The 22,334-nt window shown below is 48.4% G+C and overlaps 1 protein-coding gene across 1 annotated transcript in view; it reads left to right on the top strand.

Annotated features, from left to right (window-relative positions):
- The window catches only part of WDR43 (WD repeat domain 43), a 462,775-nt gene that overhangs the window by 313,359 nt on the left and 127,082 nt on the right, over positions 1–22,334 (top strand). Inside the window, exons 12-13 of the mRNA XM_069236209.1 lie at positions 2,579–2,665; positions 3,816–3,847. Coding sequence (XP_069092310.1) covers positions 2,579–2,665; positions 3,816–3,847 — 119 coding nt within the window. The remainder of the gene's footprint in view (positions 1–2,578; positions 2,666–3,815; positions 3,848–22,334) is intronic.

Here is a 22,334-nt window from a genome sequence, read left to right as displayed (position 1 = left end):
ACCTTGCAGCAGGTTTTCGTTCTAAATCGGGTATACAGTAATTCATTTGCTGAAATATACAGAGTGAAAATGGGTATCAAGCAAACCTTTGTATTTCCAAAATGGGCATAAGATAAGGTGTTGAAGCAGTGGTTATTGGCATATCTCTGAATTCCGGGTGCCCATACTAGCATGTGAATTACAGGGCATTTCTCAAATAGACGCCTTTTTTACACACTGGCTTACATTTGGATGGAAAAATGTAGAGAAAGACAAGGGGCAATAACACTTGTTTTGCTATTCTGTGTTCCCCCAAGTCTCCCAAAGTGTCTAGCTGTAGATTTTGACCTCTAGCTCTGCCGGCACCTAGGGAAACCTATCAAATGTGTGTATTTTTGAAAACTAGACACCTAGGGGAATCCAAGATGGGGTGACTTGTGGGGCTCTCACCAGGTTGTTACCCAGAATCCTTTGCAAACCTTAAAATGTGGCCCAAGCCCCCCCCCCCCACCACTTTTCCCTCACATTTTGGTGACAATCTGAGAGAAGCCACAAATTTCCTTTCACCCAGAGTCCCCCTCAAGCCTTCAGATATAAATGGTACCTCACTTGTGTGAGTAGGCCTAGCGCCTGCGAAAGGTAATGCCCAAAAACACTGTCTGGACACATCAAAATTATCAAATACAAAACTACCTGTTTTTGCATGGGGGGGTTTGGGGTCACCTGCGTTTTTGGTCCTGTGCTCAGCAGCCATCTAGGGAAACCTACCAAACCCAGACATTTCTGAAAACTAGACACAGAGGGAGTCCAGGGAGGCGTGACTTGCGTGGATCCCCCAATGTTTTCTTACCCAGAATCCTCACCAAACCTCAAATTTAGCTTTAAAAAAAAAAAAACATTTCTGTGTGGGATCACCGCACTGAGACAAATTTCCTATCACCCAACGTTCCCCTTAGTCTTCCGGTAAAAATGATACCTCACTTGTGTAGGTGGGCCAAGTGCCTGTGACAGTGAAGAGCCAAAAACATGTTGAAATTGAGGGGTGAACCAAAGCGGGTCTAGGGCAGTTTGGGGGGGGGGGGAAACTTTTTAGGCTGACAAGTGCAGCAGAATTTTTATCGGTATAGATGAGACAATGCTGGGTGGTAGGAATTTTGTGGATTCCTGCAGATTCCGGAAGGTTCCATCACAAAAAAGGGGGGAAATGTGATTTTCAGCAAAGTTGGAGGTTTGCAGGGCTTTGTGCGTAAGAAAATGGTGCAGGGTGCATGTGAAGCACACCACCCTGGAGTCACCCAGATGCTTAGTTTTCAGATGTTTCTAGGTCTTGTGGATTTTTCTACGTGGCAGCGTCCCATAGTCCAAAAAGTGCAACCCTCACCAGTCCAAGTGGGACGATTTTGAGTTAGCCAAACTCTCATGGCCCAAATGTAAAACCAAAAATATCAAATGTCATCTTGCATGCAATAAGATTTTTTAGTATGCGGGGGAGAGCTGAAAGACTGTTACCCCCTTCAGTTGGGGTGGGAGCATAACCAGGCCCATACTGGTTGGTAGCCACCACCCCACTATTTTTAATTCCCTGGCATCTAGTATGCTTGGAATCAAAATCTTCCCTGGTCTCAGGTGGGCAGGTGGGCCTTTCAAAAATAGGCAAATCTGCTCCCAGGGAGGACAGATATGGCCAACAGTAATGTGCCCCCCATGGGGAGTGACCCTTGCCCACCCCTCAAAAACAAAATACACACACACACACACATACCAATCCCTGGTTCCCCCAGGAGAGCGACCTGTCTAGTGGTTTCTAACCCCCCCCCAAAAGACTATTTGTCCCCCAGGGGAGCGACCCTTGCCTAAGGAGTCGCTCCCCACTTACAAAAAACATAAACAAACAAAACAAATCCCTGGTATCTATGGTTTTCTGACACCCCCCCCCCTCCCCCGGGCCCCTGTCTGGAAGTAACAGTTATGTCCTGGGCATCTAAGCGGTGCTGCCCAGGTCAATACTGTTATGTCCAGGGCAGCTAAGGGGTCAAACTTCCTGTGGTTGCTGAAGTGCTCACAGTTTTATAGGATGTTTTCGTAATGGGACTAATGCTCTCCTGATAATAAACTGAAATGTCATTAGAATATGCACTTTATTCTGTGAATTTTACTATGAAATTTGTGTTTTCTGTTGGCCTACAAAGTGTGTTGTTCATGATCAAAATTATTTCATCTTTTATGCATTTTGGTATGTTTCGAACGTTTGTATGAATCTAGTTTAGACTACCTCTAATTTATTAAACACATCATTTATTGTACTTTGACTTGCTATGAGAACATTTATGGAAAGGCTTTTTTTAATTTTAAGTCAGTATTTTGCTCGTTTTATGGTGTTTGCTCTGTAAAATAAACTATCGCTGGCTGTTGTACAAATGGATACACTTGGAAAAGTCCCAGATTCCTACATCTTCAGACTCTGCCATCTGAGATTGGTAGTTGGAAGTCCAGTTCAGCATTTCGATCAGTAGTCCGTGATGTACATGTGCATACATTTTCCCTTTTTAGCAATTTATTAATTGCAATTGATTCAGGTTTACTTTCCTTTTTTGTTCAGAAAGTGTTCCAGACTAAGAAAGATACACTTATAAAGAACACAGTTGCCCGATTACCTGTATATGCAGTTATTCCGCTGCTGCATGAGGTAAGAGATACCACTTAATTGTTCTCAACACACACCTATGGCGGAATTTTTTATCAGTTCTTTTTATATTTTGGTTTTTTATATGCATATCGTGCAATTTACCCAAGTTGTTAATTTGAAAGTAAGGGCCCTGAAATTTCCATCTAAGCTTCCAAAGTGTGAAATTGCAGCTTATGCTGCTTTGGTCACTCCTGATGCTACACACTCTTAGTTCTTCATTGTGGATCACCACCATCACCTACTGTTTGTGAGTTTCAGGTCCCAACTGGCAAATATAATCCATAATGACCCAGTATCATAAAGTTCAGACTTGCCTTTAAGCTACTGCTCTTCTCAAGTATGCCACTTGTACTGAATTTGATTTGTAATCTGACAAAGTTTTTGAACATACAATAGCATAGCTTGGCAAAGAGCTCCATATTTTCTGCCAGGCTAAGGGCAGTGATTTTGTTAGACTGTGTGGCGGAAAGCAATTTTTGTGCTCGATAGGTAGATAATTGCACTCTAAATTGGACTACTGACACCTTGTAGTTGTATCTAGTGGTTGGTTGTGGTGGGATTGCTTTTAACTTTGTTAGAGTTTAGCAGCAGATGTGGGTAGTATGATTTTGATTCCATTTGCGAAAAGGTATTATTATAATGATATAAATGAGACATTACCTAATGAAGTGGTGTAGTAGAGTGTTCTGTACTGAATCCTGTGAAACTCTTGATGCGAAGAAGCAGCTTGTAGGTCTTTGGCACTGTGCTTGGCTATAGAGGAGTGCGGTCACTCTGGAAGACTGTACTGCTTGTGATCTCCACATAGTAGGTTTGTTGGTTATTGTAGCGATTTATCTTACCAATGGTTGCGCACCGATCAGGTAAATGAAGTGCGCAAAAGTTATGGTCGTTGGATCTGAAGCTGTTGGAGATGTGAGAGCAGCCTCTGATCATATAACATTGTCTTGATTGTAGTCATTTAAAAAGGTTGGGTGGAGAAGTTATGCCAGTTAATTACATTTCTTTTCTGTGAGGTAGGTCATTAGTTGAAGGGGTTGCAGGTCTTCTATGTGTCAAGTGTAGAATACAAGCTGCCAGTGGTTTTGCTGGTCTATTCTGTTTTCTTGTTAATAAATACCTAATTCAATGCTGTACTTCTCTGTTTCAGCTCACAAAGAGGTTACAAGGACACCCATATAGGTAAGCGCGATTATCCACAACAATTTACTTTTTCCATTGTTTATCGTCTGTCGCCATTACGTTTTTAATTTATCAGAATTGCTAATCACTCTTGCCATCGATTGTCTTGAGGGCTAACTACACAATGCATATTTGTAATGTGCTCTTTCCTTGAATGGCCCTTTGAAGGTGCTGACATTAGTTACAAGGGATCTTAATGGCAGATTCCCATGCATTTCAAGGCCTCAGCAAGATTAATAAAGTGAATCAACTTTTTAGTACTCTTCAGCCACTTGAGGTCTATTATTTTTGGAAGGTGACTCTATATATTTGTTTTTTGTGGGGGTCTCCTTGATATACTTACTATCTAAAAGCTGACAGTTTCGACAACTTCTGAATAAGAAATTTAATTTTTTTATTTAGCTAATTTATTGACAGTAGGTTCATGCTTTTCAGCTTTTGCAAAGGTCTGGTTGATCAGTGATTGGATATATCAGTGTGTTGAAACCACTCTTAGTGCATATTGTAGTGGTAGTCCAAGTCGGGGCTGGAAAAAAACAAGTGTTTGGCTATGCAAGTAATCGTTGTTTGGCATGGAAGTAGAATGAGAGAAGGAGGGAAAATGAACAATTGCTATTTTTAGCAAAATTGCAAGGGTTGCAGTTAGAGAATGCAAGGTTATATTGTGTTTGGGGACCTGTGAGTGGTTGTTGTGAGGGGTGGGCTACAAAGGCTTTTGGTAGAGAAGGTGGAGAACAACAAATAGTTTAAAATGTGGTTTGGCCAATATGACAAAATTCCCCCAACATTGTATTAAAAAAATATGCCAAACAATTCAGTGCAGCGTGGTGATCCGTATCTTTACAGAAGTGCTCAGCTTCCTCTTTCACATGCCTGACTTGCTATACATTCCCATTGAAAGCATTAGTACAGCTGCGCTCACATTGAGCAATTGAAATTTCTAACAGCGCCATATTATTGGCTGTTTAGGGGGCTGTATGAGTGTCAGATAATACCACTATGCATATGTTCTGCATGCCATAGATATCCCATAGTTTGTTTTCATGCTCGAAGCAGGGCCCTTGCACCACAGTATGTGTAGGAAGTTGGCTCTGTATGTGCTATTTCAAAGTAAGGAATAGCATGCACAGAGTCCAAGGGTTCCCCTTAGAGGTAAAATAGTGGTAAAAATAGATAATACTAATGCTCTATTTTGTGGTAGTGTGGTCGAGCAGTAGGCTTATCCAAGGAGTAGTGTTAAGCATTTGTTGTACATACACATAGACAATAAATGAGGTACACACACTCAGAGACAAATCCAGCCAATAGGTTTTTATATAGAAAAATATCTTTTCTTAGTTTATTTTAAGAACCACAGGTTCAAATTCTACATGTAATATCTCATTCGAAAGGTATTGCAGGTAAGTACTTTAGGAACTTTAAATCATCAAAATTGCATGTATACTTTTCAAGTTATTCACAAATAGCTGTTTTAAAAGTGGACACTTAGTGCAATTTTCACAGTTCCTAGGGGAGGTAAGTATTTGTTAGGTTAACCAGGTAAGTAAGACACTTACAGGGCTTAGTTCTTGGTCCAAGGTAGCCCACCGTTGGGGGTTCAGAGCAACCCCAAAGTCACCACACCAGCAGCTCAGGGCCGGTCAGGTGCAGAGTTCAAAGTGGTGCCCAAAACACATAGGCTAGAATGGAGAGAAGGGGGTGCCCCGGTTCCGGTCTGCTTGCAGGTAAGTACCCGCGTCTTCGGAGGGCAGACCAGGGGGGTTTTGTAGGGCACCGGGGGGGACACAAGCCCACACCGAAATTTCACCCTCAGCAGCGCGGGGGCGGCCGGGTGCAGTGTAGAAACAAGTGTCGGGTTTGTAATGGAAGTCAATGGGAGATCTAGGGATCTCTTCAGCGCTGCCGGCAGGCAAGGGGGGGGGTTCCTCGGGGAAACCTCCACTTGGGCAAGGGAGAGGGACTCCTGGGGGTCACTTCTCCAGTGAAAGTCCGGTCCTTCAGGTCCTGGGGGCTGCGGGTGCAGGGTCTCTCCCAGGCGTCGGGACTTAGGATTCAAAGAGTCGCGGTCAGGGAAAGCCTCGGGATTCCCTCTGCAGGCGGCGCTGTGGGGGCTCAGGGGGGACAGGTTTTTGTACTCACAGTCTTAGAGTAGTCCTGGGGTCCCTCCTGAGGTGTTGGATCGCCACCAGCCGAGTCGGGGTCGCCGGGTGCAGTGTTGCAAGTCTCACGCTTCTTGCGGGGAGCTTGCAGGGTTCTTTAAAGCTGCTGGAAACAAAGTTGCAGCTTTTCTTGGAGCAGGTCCGCTGTCCTCGGGAGTTTCTTGTCTTTTCGAAGCAGGGGCAGTCCTCAGAGGATGTCGAGGTCGCTGGTCCCTTTGGAAGGCGTCGCTGGAGCAGGATCTTTGGAAGGCAGGAGACAGGCCGGTGAGTTTCTGGAGCCAAGGCAGTTGTCGTCTTCTGGTCTTCCGCTGCAGGGGTTTTCAGCTAGGCAGTCCTTCTTCTTGTAGTTGCAGGAATCTAATTTTCTAGGGTTCAGGGTAGCCCTTAAATACTAAATTTAAGGGCGTGTTTAGGTCTGGGGGGTTAGTAGCCAATGGCTACTAGCCCTGAGGGTGGGTACACCCTCTTTGTGCCTCCTCCCAAGGGGAGGGGGTCACAATCCTAACCCTATTGGGGGAATCCTCCATCTGCAAGATGGAGGATTTCTAAAAGTCAGAGTCACCTCAGCTCAGGACACCTTAGGGGCTGTCCTGACTGGCCAGTGACTCCTCCTTGTTGCTTTCTTTGTTCCCTCCAGCCTTGCCGCCAAAAGTGGGGGCCGTGGCCGGAGGGGGCGGGCAACTCCACTAAGCTGGAGTGCCCTGCTGGGCTGTGACAAAGGGGGGAGCCTTTGAGGCTCACCGCCAGGTGTCACAGTTCCTGCCTGGGGGAGGTGTTAGCATCTCCACCCAGTGCAGGCTTTGTTACTGGCCTCAGAGTGACAAAGGCACTCTCCCCATGGGGCCAGCAACATGTCTCTGGTGTGGCAGGCTGCTGGAACTAGTCAGCCTACACAGACAGTTGGTTAAGTTTCAGGGGGCACCTCTAAGGTGCCCTCTGTGGTGTATTTTACAATAAAATGTACACTGGCATCAGTGTGCATTTATTGTTCTGAGAAGTTTGATACCAAACTTCCCAGTTTTCAGTGTAGCCATCATGGTGCTGTGGAGTTCGTGTTTGACAGACTCCCAGACCATATACTCTTATGGCTACCCTGCACTTACAATGTCTAAGGTTTTGTTTAGACACTGTAGGGGTACCATGCTCATGCACTGGTACCCTCACCTATGGTATAGTGCACCCTGCCTTAGGGCTGTAAGGCCTGCTAGAGGGGTGTCTTACCTATACTGCATAGGCAGTGAGAGGCTGGCATGGCACCCTGAGGGGAGTGCCATGTCGACTTACTCATTTTGTTCTCACTAGCACACACAGGCTTGTAAGCAGTGTGTCTGTGCTGAGTGAGGGGTCTCTAGGGTGGCATAAGACATGCTGCAGCCCTTAGAGACCTTCCTTGGCATCAGGGCCCTTGGTACTAGAAGTACCAGTTACAAGGGACTTATCTGAATGCCAGGGTGTGCCAATTGTGGATACAATGGTACATTTTAGGTGAAGGAACACTGGTGCTGGGGCCTGGTTAGCAGGGTCCCAGCACTCTTCTCAGTCAAGTCAGCATCAGTATCAGGCAAAAAGTGGGGGGTAACTGCAACAGGGAGCCATTTCTTTACAGTATGCCATACACGAACATCTAACAGACCAAATTGAATAGAACGCCTATTCTAAATCCAGCACAGACTGAATACACTAATCATTTGTTTCAGTGTAACTGAGCACTAGCCACCAAGAAACCCAACAAACAGCCTCACACATAGCCCTAACCCATGGCTAGCTTATTTGCTTGAAGTAAGCATCCCTTTCAATCTAAAAGGTGCCTAAGCTGACTCGGAGTCTGATTTCTGGTAGAAATTGTAGAATCATGCTGAATCTTTGGCTTGTCAAGTTATAAGGAACCGTTGCAGTGGCATAACATGACCTAGACACACCAGCAGTGGTGCTGGAACAGTTTTCAGAGTGGTGTGCTGCCATCAGTGTTCTAGTTATAAGGATTGTGAAAAATCCAAGCGTGTCACAAAAAACAAGTGTAGCAAATGTGCTACGCCCATTCAGCAGGAGAGTGGTAAGGTGTATGTAGCCGGTGGTGCATTTTGGAGCATTGGTGTGGTAGCACTCATTTAAAGACCATAGTTTCCATTGAAATAGTCACTAAATTTGCTTAGCCATACAGTTTTACTGGTAGAAATATGTAGTGCACAAACGATAATGTGTGGAAACCCTGTTTGCATCACATTTTCAAAATTACAGAAACATGTACTTCACCTGTTTTTCCCTAATTGCTAATATATTTGTAAATGTGTATACTGCATTTTCAGGTATCGATTTTGACTAAATGGACAGCCTACCGACAGCCTTTCCTTTCACTTTCTGTACCAAAGCAAGATTGCGACCTAGGTTGCTTTAAGAAAACCCTCTCGCGTTGCAGTCAAACAAATGAGTAAACACCAAGGGGTGCAGCTCTTTATGTGGCAGAGCTTTGAGGGCAGTGTAATTTGAACATCCTTGGTGTAGAGGAGATTAGTTCCCTCAGAACCATACTGGGGTGGGGAAAGGGGCCCCCTGTTGCCTCTCAGATTAGACCTTTTGTATTAACTCTATCATAGAGCTTGCCACTTCAAGATCTTTGTTATATAAACCTGTGTTCGATGGCGTGTAGCTGCAGATACACATGCTGTGCACATCCCGCCATCTGGTGTTGGGCTCGGAGTGTTACAAGTTGTTTTTCTTCGAAGAAGTCTTTTCGAGTCATGAGACCGAGGGACTCCTCCCATTTCGACTCCATTGCGCATGGGCGTCGACTCCATCTTAGATTTTTATTTTTTCCGCCATCGGGTTCGGACGTGTTCCTTTTCGCTCCGAGTTTCGGGTCGGAAAGTTAGTTAGAATCTCGGAAAAATCGTCGGTATTGTTTGCGTTCGGTATCTGGTTAGTTACAACAGATCGACACCGAATTAAGAAGAGCTCCGGTGGCCCTTCGGGTTTTTTTTCGATCCCCGTCGGGGCCTGGTCGGCCCGGCCACGTGTCTCTTCAAGGCTGATGGAACGGACCCCATTCCGCTTCTGTCCAAAATGCCATAACAAGTATCCATATACAGATCAACACCTGGTCTGTAACTTGTGTTTGTCACCAGAACACAAGGAGGATACTTGTGAGGCCTGTCGAGCGTTTCGGTCCAGGAAGACACTCGGGGACCGAAGAGCAAGAAGACTGCAAATGGCGTCGGCGCTGACAGGACAGGGGCGTTTCGAGGAGGAGGAAGAAACATTCTCCACCAAGGAATCTGACTCTGAGGAGATCGATCCCGAAGAAACGCCAAAAACCGTGAGTAAGACGTCGAAGCAAAGAACTCACGAGAAGACCGCTAAAGCCCAGGGGACGCCACCGCCAACAGGCCATGGCTTAACCCGAAAAATAGGTGACCGTCCATCGGCACCGAAAAAGGGGGAGCTGGTGTCAGTCATCCGACCCCGGTCGCGATACCGGCACACAGCAATCTCGGGCCCGAGATAGTGGCTCCGAGAAAATTCGGCATAGAGACAGCGGCACCGAAATGGGTCGGCACCGAGAGGGCACGACGCCGAAAGTAAAGAAGATTTTGTACGAGCCGAAAAAAGCAGCCGAAAAGGTTTCGGTACCGAAACATCCGGCCCCGGAACCGAAATTAAGTTCCTATTCAGAGGAACAAGGACTGTCCTCACAAATAAAGACACAGATTTGAACAAGAATTAGAGACAATAGAGCCAGATCACACACAAAGGCGGCTCTTTATTCAAAAAGATACGGGGAAGATCAGCACTCTTCCTCCAATCAAAATGAAACGTAAACTTGCCTTCCAAGACAAGGACAAACAGCCACACGCAAAGGTGGCTAAACAAGTAACACCACCACCATCCCCACATCACTCTCCGCAACGATCACCTGTAGCCACTCCACAAATGATGCAATCCCCAACTCATACGGGAATGAGTCAAGATGACCCTGACGCATGGGACCTTTATGACGCACCAGTGTCAGATAATAGCCCTGAATGCTATCCAGCAAGACAATCGCCACCAGAGGATAGTACAGGCTAGGCTCAAGTGGTATCGAGAGCTGCGGCATTTCACAATGTCAGCCTTCATTCAGAACCCATTGAAGACGACTTTCGTTTTAATAAACTGTTGTCTACACACAGTCAATATCAGAGTCTTCCGATGTTACCCGGAATTCTCAAACACTCCAAACAAGTGTTTGAGGAGCCTGTCAAAGGGAGAGCCATTACTCCAAGAGTAGATAAAAAATATAAACCGCCACCAACAGTCCCAGTGTACATCACACAACAGCGAACACCAGACTCTGTTGTAGTGGGAGCAGCGCGCAAAAGAGCCAACTCACATACTTCAGGAGATGCACCACCTCCAGATAAAGAAAGTAGAAAATTCGATGCTGCAGGCAAAAGGGTGGCGGCTCAGGCAGCAAACCAGTGGCGCATTGCAAATTCGCAAGCTTTGTTAGCCAGATATGATAGGGCCCATTGGGATGAGATGCAACACTTTATTAAACATTTACCAAAAGAGTTCCAAAAAAGAGCGCAGCAAGTGGTAGAAGAGGGACAGAGTATCTCTAATAATCAGATACGGTCAGCAATGGATGCTGCAGACACAGCAGTAACAATAAGGAGACATGCATGGCTGCGTACATCAGGATTTAAACCAGAGATACAGTGTAAGGAAATGCCTCCTTGGCATGGTTACCCCCTGACTTTTTGCCTTTGCTGATGCTATGTTTTGAATTGAAAGTGTGCTGAGGCCTGCTGTAGGAGGTTGGCTCTGTATGCACTATTTCAAAGTAAGGAATAGTATGCACAGAGTCCAAGGGTTCCCCTTAGAGGTACGATAGTGGCAAAAATAGATAATACTAATGCTCTATTTTGTGGTAGTGTGGTCGAGCAGTAGGCTTATCCAAGGAGTAGTGTTAAGCATTTGTTGTACATACACATAGACAATAAATGAGGTACACACACTCAGACAAATCCAGCCAATAGGTTTTTGTATAGAAAAATATATTTTCTTAGTTTATTTTAAGAACCACAGGTTCAAATTCTACATGTAATATCTCATTCGAAAGGTATTGCAGGTAAGTACTTTAGGAACTTCAAATCATCAAAATTGCATGTATACTTTTCAAGTTATTCACAAATAACTGTTTTAAAAGTGGACACTTAGTGCAATTTTCACAGTTCCTAGGGGAGGTAAGTATTTGTTAGGTTAACCAGGTAAGTAAGACACTTACAGGGCTTAGTTCTTGGTCCAAGGTAGCCCACCGTTGGGGGTTCAGAGCAACCCCAAAGTCACCACACCAGCAGCTCAGGGCCGGTCAGGTGCAGAGTTCAAAGTGGTGCCCAAAACACTTAGGCTAGAATGGAGAGAAGGGGGTGCCCCGGTTCCGGTCTGCTTGCAGGTAAGTACCCGCGTCTTCGGAGGGCAGACCAGGGGGGTTTTGTAGGGCACCGGGGGGGACACAAGCCCACACAGAAATTTCACCCTCAGCAGCGCGGGGGCGGCCGGGTGCAGTGTAGAAACAGGCGTCGGGTTTGTAATGGAAGTCAATGGGAGATCTAGGGATCTCTTCAGCGCTGCAGGCAGGCAAGGGGGGGGTTCCTCGGGGAAACCTCCACTTGGTCAAGGGAGAGGGACTCCTGGGGGTCACTCCTCCAGTGAAAGTCCGGTCCTTCGGGTCCTGGGGGCTGCGGGTGCAGGGTCTCTCCCAGGTGTCGGACTTAGGATTCAAAGAGTCGCGGTCAGGGGAAGCCTCGGGATTCCCTCTGCAGGCGGCGCTGTGGGGGCTCAGGGGGGACAGGTTTTTGTACTCACAGTCTTAGAGTAGTCCTGGGGTCCCTCCTGAGGTGTTGGATCGCCACCAGCCGAGTCGGGGTCGCCGGGTGCAGTGTTGCAAGTCTCACGCTTCTTGCGGGGAGCTTGCAGGGTTCTTTAAAGCTGCTGGAAACAAAGTTGCAGCTTTTCTTGGAGCAGGTCCGCTGTCCTCGGGAGTTTCTTGTCTTTTCGAAGCAGGGGCAGTCCTCAGAGGATGTCGAGGTCGCTGGTCCCTTTGGAAGGCGTCGCTGGAGCAGGATCTTTGGAAGGCAGGAGACAGGCCGGTGAGTTTCTGGAGCCAAGGCAGTTGTCGTCTTCTGGTCTTCCTCTGCAGGGGTTTTCAGCTAGGCAGTCCTTCTTCTTGTAGTTGCAGGAATCTAATTTTCTAGGGTTCAGGGTAGCCCTTAAATACTAAATTTAAGGGCGTGTTTAGGTCTGGGGGGTTAGTAGCCAATGGCTACTAGCCCTGAGGGTGGGTACACCCTCTTTGTGCCTCCTCCCAAGGGGAGGGGGTCACAATCCTAACCCTATTGGGGGAATCCTCCATCTGCAAGATGGAGGATTTCTAAAAGTCAGTCACCTCAGCTCAGGACACCTTAGGGGCTGTCCTGACTGGCCAGTGACTCCTCCTTGTTGCTTTCTTTGTTCCCTCCAGCCTTGCCGCCAAAAGTGGGGGCCGTGGCCGGAGGGGGCGGGCAACTCCACTAAGCTGGAGTGCCCTGCTGGGCTGTGACAAAGGGGTGAGCCTTTGAGCCTCACCGCCAGGTGTCACAGCTCCTGCCTGGGGGAGGTGTTAGCATCTCCACCCAGTGCAGGCTTTGTTACTGGCCTCAGAGTGACAAAGGCACTCTCCCCATGGGGCCAGCAACATGTCTCTGGTGTGGCAGGCTGCTGGAACTAGTCAGCCTACACAGACAGTCGGTTAAGTTTCAGGGGGCACCTCTAAGGTGCCCTCTGTGGTGTATTTTACAATAAAATGTACACTGGCATCAGTGTGCATTTATTGTGCTGAGAAGTTTGATACCAAACTTCCCAGTTTTCAGTGTAGCCATTATGGTGCTGTGGAGTTCGTGTTTGACAGACTCCCAGACCATATACTCTTATGGCTACCCTGCACTTACAATGTCTAAGGTTTTGTTTAGACACTGTAGGGGTACCATGCTCATGCACTGGTACCCTCACCTATGGTATAGTGCACCCTGCCTTAGGGCTGTAAGGCCTGCTAGAGGGGTGTCTTACCTATACTGCATAGGCAGTGAGAGGCTGGCATGGCACCCTGAGGGGAGTGCCATGTCGACTTACTCGTTTTGTCCTCACTAGCACACACAAGCTGGCAAGCAGTGTGTCTGTGCTGAGTGAGAGGTCTCCAGGGTGGCATAAGACATGCTGCAGCCCTTAGAGACCTTCCTTGGCATCAGGGCCCTTGGTACTAGAAGTACCAGTTACAAGGGGCTTATCTGGATGCCAGGGTCTGCCAATTGTGGATACAAAAGTACAGGTTAGGGAAAGAACACTGGTGCTGGGGCCTGGTTAGCAGGCCTCAGCACACTTTCAATTGTAAACATAGCATCAGCAAAGGCAAAAAGTCAGGGGGCAACCATGCCAAGGAGGCATTTCCTTACACAACCCCCCCCCCCCCAAACGAAAGAGGATGAGACTAACCTTTCCCAAGAGAGTCTTCATTTTCTAAGTGGAAGAACCTGGAAAGGCCATCTGCATTGGCATGGGCAGTCCCAGGTCTGTGTTCCACTATAAAGTCCATTCCCTGTAGGGAGATGGACCACCTCAACAGTTTAGGATTTTCACCTTTCATTTGCATCAGCCATTTGAGAGGTCTGTGGTCAGTTTGAACTAGGAAGTGAGTCCCAAAGAGGTATGGTCTCAGCTTCTTCAGGGACCAAACCACAGCAAAGGCCTCCCTCTCAATGGCACTCCAACGCTGCTCCCTGGGGAGTAACCTCCTGCTAATGAAAGCAACAGGCTGGTCAAGGCCATCATCATTTGTTTGGGACAAAACTGCCCCTATCCCATGTTCAGAGGCATCAGTCTGCACAATGAACTGCTTAGAATAATCTGGAGCTTTTAGAACTGGTGCTGAGCACATTGCTTGTTTCAGGGTGTCAAAGGCCTGTTGGCATTCCACAGTCCAGTTCACTTTCTTGGGCATTTTCTTGGAGGTGAGTTCAGTGAGGGCTGTCACAATGGATCCATATCCCTTCACAAACCTCCTGTAATACCCAGTCAAGCCAAGGAATGCCCTGACTTGAGTCTGGGTTTTTGGAGCTACCCAGTCCAGAATAGTCTGGATCTTGGGTTGGAGTGGCTGAACTTGGCCTCCACCTACAAGGTGGCCCAAGTAAACCACAGTTCCCTGCCCTATCTGGCATTTGGATGCCTTGATAGAGAGGCCTGCAGATTGCAGAGCCTTCAAAACCTTCTTCAGGTGGACCAGGTGATCCTGCCAGGTGGAGCTAAAGACAGCAATATCATCAAGATAAGCTGTGCTAAAGGACTCCAAGCCAGCAAGGACTTGATTCACCAACCTTTGGAAGGTGGCAGGGGCATTCTTTAAACCAAAGGGCATAACAGTAAACTGATAATGCCCATCAGTTGTGGAGAATGCTGTTTTTTCTTTTGCTCCAGGTGCCATTTTTATTTGCCAGTACCCTGCTGTCAAGTCAAAGGTACTTAAGAATTTGGCAGCACCTAATTTATCTATGAGCTCATCAGCTCTAGGAATTGGATGAGCATCTGTCTTGGTGACAGAATTGAGCCCTCTGTAGTCCACACAAAACCTCATCTTTCTTTCCATCTTTGGTGTGAGGTTTGGGGACTAAGACCACTGGGCTAGCCCAGGGGCTGTCAGAGCGCTCAATTACTCCCAATTCCAGCATCTTGTGGACTTCCACCTTGATGCTTTCCTTAACATGGTCAGACTGTCTAAAGATTTTGTTTTTGACAGGCATGCTGTCTCCTGTGTCCACATCATGGGTACACAGGTGTGTCTGACCAGGGGTTAAGGAGAAGAGTTCAGGAAACTGTTGTAGGACTCTCCTACAATCAGCTTGCTGTTGGCCAGAGAGGGTGTCTGAGTAGATCACTCCATCTACTGTGCCATCTTTTGGGTCTGATGACAGAAGATCAGGGAGAGGTTCACTCTCTGCCTCCTGATCCTCATCTGTTACCATCAACAGATTCACATCAGCCCTGTCATGGAAGAGCTTAAGGCGGTTCACATGGATCACCCTCTTGGGGCTCCTGCTTGTGCCCAGGTCCACCAGGTAGGTGACCTGACTCTTCCTTTCTAGCACTGGGTAAGGGCCACTCCATTTGTCCTGGAGTGCCCTGGGAGCCACAGGCTCCAGAACCCAGACTTTCTGCCCTGGTTGGAACTCAACCAGTGCAGCCTTTTGGTCATACCAAAACTTCTGGAGCTGTTGGCTGGCCTCAAGGTTTTTGGTTGCCTTTTCCATGTACTCTGCCATTCTAGAGAGAAGGCCAAGTACATAGTCCACTATGTCCTGTTTAGGCTCATGGAGAGGTCTCTCCCAGCCTTCTTTAACAAGGGCAAGTGGTCCCCTTACAGGATGACCAAACAGAAGTTCAAAGGGTGAGAATCCTACTCCCTTCTGTGGCACCTCTCTGTAAGCGAAAAGCAGACATGGCAAGAGGACATCCCATCTCCTTTTGAGTTTTTCTGGGAGCCCCATGATCATGCCTTTTAATGTCTTGTTGAATCTCTCAACCAAGCCATTAGTTTGTGGATGGTATGGTGTAGTGAATTTATAAGTCACTCCACACTCATTCCACATGTGCTTTAGGTAGGCTGACATGAAGTTGGTACCTCTGTCAGACACCACCTCCTTAGGGAAACCCACTCTGGTAAAGATACCAATGAGGGCCTTGGCTACTGCAGGGGCAGTAGTCGACCTAAGGGGAATAGCTTCAGGATACCTGGTAGCATGATCCACTACTACCAGGATATACATATTTCCTGAGGCTGTGGGAGGTTCTAGTGGACCAACTATGTCCACACCCACTCTTTCAAAGGGAACCCCCACCACTGGAAGTGGAATGAGGGGGGCCTTTGGATGCCCACCTGTCTTACCACTGGCTTGACAGGTGGGGCAGGAGAGGCAAAACTCCTTAACCATGTTGGACATATTGGGCCAGTAGAAGTGGTTGACTAACCTCTCCCACGTCTTGGTTTGTCCCAAATGTCCAGCAAGGGGAATGTCATGGGCCAATGTTAGGATGAACTTCCTGAACAGCTGAGGCACTACCACTCTCCTAGTGGCACCAGGTTTGGGGTCTCTGGCCTCAGTGTACAGGAGTCCATCTTCCCAATAGACCCTATGCGTTCCATTTTTCTTGCCTTTGGACTCTTCAGCAGCTTGCTGCCTAAGGCCTTCAAGAGAGGGACAGGTTTCCTGTCCCTTACACAGCTCCTCCCTTGAGGGTCCCCCTGGGCCTAAGAGCTCAACCTGATAAGGTTCAAGCTCCAAAGGCTCAGTTCCCTCAGAGGGCAGAACTTCTTCCTGAGAAGAGAGGTTCCCTGTAGGAAGTTGGCTCTGTATGTGCGATTTCAAAGTAAGGAATAGCATGCACAGAGTCCAAGGGTTCCCCTTAGAGGTAAAATAGTGGTAAAAATAGATAATACTAATGCTCTATTTTGTGGTAGTGTGGTCGAGCAGTAGGCTTATCCAAGGAGTAGTGTTAAGCATTTGTTGTACATACACTTAGGCAATAAATGAGGTACACACACTCAGAGACAAATCCAGCCAATAGGTTTTTATATAGAAAAATATATTTTCTTAGTTTATTTTAAGAACCACAGGTTCAAATTCTACATGTAATATCCCATTCGAAAGGTATTGCAGGTAAGTACTTTAGGAACTTCAAATCATCAAAATTGCATGTAATACTTTTCAAGTTATTCACAAATAGCTGTTTTAAAAGTGGACACTTAGTGCAATTTTCACAGTTCCTAGGGGAGGTAAGTATTTGTTAGGTTAACCAGGTAAGTAAGACACTTACAGGGCTTAGTTCTTGGTCCAAGGTAGCCCACCGTTGGGGGTTCAGAGCAACCCCAAAGTCACCACACCAGCAGCTCAGGGCCGGTCAGGTGCAGAGTTCAAAGTGGTGCCCAAAACACATAGGCTAGAATGGAGAGAAGGGGGTGCCCCGGTTCCGGTCTGCTTGCAGGTAAGTACCCGCGTCTTCGGAGGGCAGACCAGGGGGGTTTTGTAGGGCACCGGGGGGGACACAAGCCCACACAGAAATTTCACCCTCAGCGGCGCGGGGGCGGCCGGGTGCAGTGTAGAAACAAGCGTCGGGTTCGCAATGTTAGTCTATGAGAGATCTCGGGATCTCTTCAGCGCTGCAGGCAGGCAAGGGGGGGGTTCCTCGGGGAAACCTCCACTTGGGCAAGGGAGAGGGACTCCTGGGGGTCACTCCTCCAGTGAAAGTCCGGTCCTTCAGGTCCTGGGGGCTGCGGGTGCAGGGTCTCTCCCAGGTGTCGGGACTTTGGATTCAAAGAGTCGCGGTCAGGGGAAGCCTCGGGATTCCCTCTGCAGGCGGCGCTGTGGGGGCTCAGGGGGGACAGGTTTTTGTACTCACAGTCTTAGAGTAGTCCTGGGGTCCCTCCTGAGGTGTTGGATCGCCACCAGCCGAGTCGGGGTCGCCGGGTGCAGTGTTGCAAGTCTCACGCTTCTTGCGGGGAGCTTGCAGGGGTCTTTAAAGCTGCTGGAAACAAAGTTGCAGCTTTTCTTGGAGCAGGTCCGCTGTCCTCGGGAGTTTCTTGTCTTTTCGAAGCAGGGGCAGTCCTCAGAGGATGTCGAGGTCGCTGGTCCCTTTGGAAGGCGTCGCTGGAGCAGGATCTTTGGAAGGCAGGAGACAGGCCGGTGAGTTTCTGGAGCCAAGGCAGTTGTCGTCTTCTGGTCTTCCGCTGCAGGGGTTTTCAGCTAGGCAGTCCTTCTTCTTGTAGTTGCAGGAATCTCATTTTCTAGGGTTCAGGGTAGCCCTTAAATACTAAATTTAAGGGCGTGTTTAGGTCTGGGGGGTTAGTAGCCAATGGCTACTAGCCCTGAGGGTGGGTACACCCTCTTTGTGCCTCCTCCCAAGGGGAGGGGGTCACAATCCTAACCCTATTGGGGGAATCCTCCATCTGCAAGATGGAGGATTTCTAAAAGTCAGAGTCACCTCAGCTCAGGACACCTTAGGGGCTGTCCTGACTGGCCAGTGACTCCTCCTTGTTTTTCTCATTATTTTCTCCGGCCTTGCCGCCAAAAGTGGGGCCTGGCCGGAGGGGGCGGGCAACTCCACTAGCTGGAGTGTCCTGCTGGGTTGGCACAAAGGAGGTGAGCCTTTGAGGCTCACCGCCAGGTGTGACAGCTCCTGCCTGGGGGAGGTGTTAGCATCTCCACCCAGTGCAGGCTTTGTTACTGGCCTCAGAGTGACAAAGGCACTCTCCCCATGGGGCCAGCAACATGTCTCGGTTTGTGGCAGGCTGCTAAAACTAGTCAGCCTACACAGATAGTCGGTTAAGTTTCAGGGGGCACCTCTAAGGTGCCCTCTGGGGTGTATTTTATAATAAAATGTACACTGGCATCAGTGTGCATTTATTGTGCTGAGAAGTTTGATACCAAACTTCCCAGTTTTCAGTGTAGCCATTATGGTGCTGTGGAGTTCGTGTTTGACAGACTCCCAGACCATATACTCTTATGGCTACCCTGCACTTACAATGTCTAAGGTTTTGTTTAGACACTGTAGGGGTACCATGCTCATGCACTGGTACCCTCACCTATGGTATAGTGCACCCTGCCTTAGGGCTGTAAGGCCTGCTAGAGGGGTGTCTTACCTATACTGCATAGGCAGTGAGAGGCTGGCATGGCACCCTGAGGGGAGTGCCATGTCGACTTACTCGTTTTGTCCTCACTAGCACACACAAGCTGGCAAGCAGTGTGTCTGTGCTGAGTGAGAGGTCTCCAGGGTGGCATAAGACATGCTGCAGCCCTTAGAGACCTTCCTTGGCATCAGGGCCCTTGGTACTAGAAGTACCAGTTACAAGGGGCTTATCTGGATGCCAGGGTCTGCCAATTGTGGATACAAAAGTACAGGTTAGGGAAAGAACACTGGTGCTGGGGCCTGGTTAGCAGGCCTCAGCACACTTTCAATTGTAAACATAGCATCAGCAAAGGCAAAAAGTCAGGGGGCAACCATGCCAAGGAGGCATTTCCTTACACCTGCTAACCAGGCCCCAGCACCAGTGTTCTTTCCCTAACCTGTACTTTTGATTCCACAATTGGCACACCCTGGCATCCAGATAAGTCCATTGTAACTGGTACCTCTAGTACCAAGGGCCCTGATGCCATGGAAGGTCTCTAAGGGCTGCAGCATGTACTCTGCCACCCTAGAGACCCCTCACCCAGCACAGGCACACTGCTTACCAGCTTGTGTGTGCTAGTGAGAACAAAATGAGTAAGTCGACATGGCACTCCCCTCAGGGTGCCATGCCAGCCTCTCACTGCCTATGCAGTATAGGTAAGACACCCCTCTAGCAGGCCTTACAGCCCTAAGGCAGGGTGCACTATACCATAGGTAAGGGTACCAGTGGATGAGCACTGTGCCCCTACAGTGTCTAAGCAAAACCTTAGACATTGTAAGTGCAGGGTAGCCATAAGAGTATATGGTCTGGGAGTCTGTTTTACACGAACTCCACAGCACCATAATGGCTACACTGAAAACTGGGAAGTTTGGTATCAAACTTCTCAGCACAATAAATGCACACTGATGCCAGTGTACATTTTATTGTAAAATACACCACAGAGGGCACCTTAGAGGTGCCCCCTGAAACTTAACCGACTATCTGTGTAGGCTGACTGGTTCCAGCAGCCTGCCACACTAGAGACATGTTGCTGGCCCCATGGGGAGATTGCCTTTGTCACTCTGAGGCCAGTAACAAAGCCTGCACTGGGTGGAGATGCTAACACCTCCCCCAGGCAGGAGCTGTAACACCTGGCGGTGAGCCTCAAAGGCTCACCCATTTGTCACAGCACCGCAGGACACTCCAGCTAGTGGAGTTGCCCGCCGGCCCCGGCCCCCACTTTTGGCGGCAAGGCCGGAGAAAATAATGAGAATAACAAGGAGTCACTGGCCAGTCAGGACAGCCCCTAAGGTGTCCTGAGCTGAGGTGACACTAACTTTTAGAAATCCTCCATCTTGCAGATGGAGGATTCCCCCAATAGGATTAGGGATGTGACCCCCTCCCCTTGGGAGGAGGCACAAAGAGGGTGTACTCACCCTCTGGGCTAGTAGCCATTGGCTACTAACCCCCCAGACCTAAACACGCCCTTAAATTTAGTATTTAAGGGCTCTCCCTGAACCTAGAAACTAGATTCCTGCAACTACAAGAAGGACTGCCCAGCTGAAAACCCCTGCAGAGGAAGACCAGAAGACAACTGCCTTGGCTCCAGAAACTCACCGGCCTGTCTCCTGCCTTCCAAAGAACTCTGCTCCAGCGACGCCTTCCAAAGGGACCAGCGACCTCTGAATCCTCTGAGGACTGCCCTGCTTCGACGACAAGAAACTCCCGAGGACAGCGGACCTGCTCCAAAAAGACTGCAACTTTATCCAAAGGAGCAGCTTTAAAGAACCCTGCAATCTCCCCGCAAGAAGCGTGAGACTTGCAACACTGCACCCGGCGACCCCGACTCGGCTGGTGGAGAACCAACACCTCAGGGAGGACCCCCGGACTACTCTACGACTGTGAGTACCAAAACCTGTCCCCCCTGAGCCCCCACAGCGCCGCCTGCAGAGGGAATCCCGAGGCTTCCCCTGACCGCGACTCTCTGAAACCTAAAGTCCCGACGCATGGAAAAGACCCTGCACCCGCAGCCCCCAGGACCTGAAGGACCGGACTTTCACTGCAGAAGTGACCCCCAGGAGTCCCTCTCCCTTGCCCAAGTGGAGGTTTCCCCGAGGAAGCCCCCCCTTGCCTGCCTGCAGCGCTGAAGAGATCCCTTGATCTCTCATTGACTTCCATTGCGAACCCGACGCTTGTTCTAACACTGCACCCGGCCGCCCCCGCGCCGCTGAGGGTGAAATTTCTGTGTGGGCTTGTGTCCCCCCCGGTGCCCTACAAAACCCCCCTGGTCTGCCCTCCGAAGACGCGGGTACTTACCTGCTGGCAGACTGGAACCGGGGCACCCCCTTCTCTCCATTGAAGCCTATGCGTTTTGGGCACCACTTTGAACTCTGCACCTGACCGGCCCTGAGCTGCTGGTGTGGTAACTTTGGGGTTGCTCTGAACCCCCAACGGTGGGCTACCTTGGACCAAGAACTGAACCCTGTAAGTGTCTTACTTACCTGGTAAAACTAACCAAAACTTACCTCCCCCAGGAACTGTGAAAATTGCACTAAGTGTCCACTTTTTAAATAGCTATTTGTGAATAACTTGAAAAGTATACATGCAATTGAAATGATTCAAAGTTCCTAATGTACTTACCTGCAATACCTTTCAAACAAGATATTACATGTTAAATTTGAACCTGTGGTTCTTAAAATAAACTAAGAAAAGATATTTTTCTATAACAAAACCTATTGGCTGGATTTGTCTCTGAGTGTGTGTACCTCATTTATTGTCTGTATGTACAACAAATGCTTAACACTACTCCTTGGATAAGCCTACTGCTCGACCACACTACCACAAAATAGAGCATTAGTATTATCTCTTTTTACCACTATTTTACCTCTAAGGGGAACCCTTGGACTCTGGGCATGCTATTTGTAAGGAAATGCCTCCTTGGCATGGTTGCCCCCTGACTTTTTGCCTTTGCTGATGCTATGTTTACAATTGAAAGTGTGCTGAGGCCTGCTAACCAGGCCCCAGCACCAGTGTTCTTTCCCTAACCTGTACTTTTGTATCCACAATTGGCAGACCCTGGCATCCAGATAAGTCCCTTGTAACTGGTACTTCTAGTACCAAGGGCCCTGATGCCAAGTAAGGTCTCTGAGGGCTGCAGCATGTCTTATGCCACCCTGGAGACCTCTCACTCAGCACAGACACACTGCTTGCCAGCTTGTGTGTGCTAGTGAGGACAAAACGAGTAAGTCGACATGGCACTCCCCTCAGGGTGCCATGCCAGCCTCTCACTGCCTATGCAGTATAGGTAAGCCACCCCTCTAGCAGGCCTTACAGCCCTAAGGCAGGGTGCACTATACCATAGGTGAGGGTACCAGTGCATGAGCATGGTACCCCTACAGTGTCTAAACAAAACCTTAGACATTGTAAGTGCAGGGTAGCCATAAGAGTATATGGTCTGGGAGTCTGTCAAACACGAACTCCACAGCACCATAATGGCTACACTGAAAACTGGGAAGTTTGGTATCAAACTTCTCAGCACAATAAATGCACACTGATGCCAGTGTACATTTTATTATAAAATACACCCCAGAGGGCACCTTAGAGGTGCCCCCTGAAACTT

Source organism: Pleurodeles waltl, chromosome 5 (genome assembly GCF_031143425.1).
Source record: "Pleurodeles waltl isolate 20211129_DDA chromosome 5, aPleWal1.hap1.20221129, whole genome shotgun sequence".
NCBI lineage: Eukaryota > Metazoa > Chordata > Amphibia > Caudata > Salamandridae > Pleurodeles > Pleurodeles waltl.
Note: the sequence above shows the minus strand (reverse complement) of the source record. Positions and strands in the feature narration are given on the sequence as shown.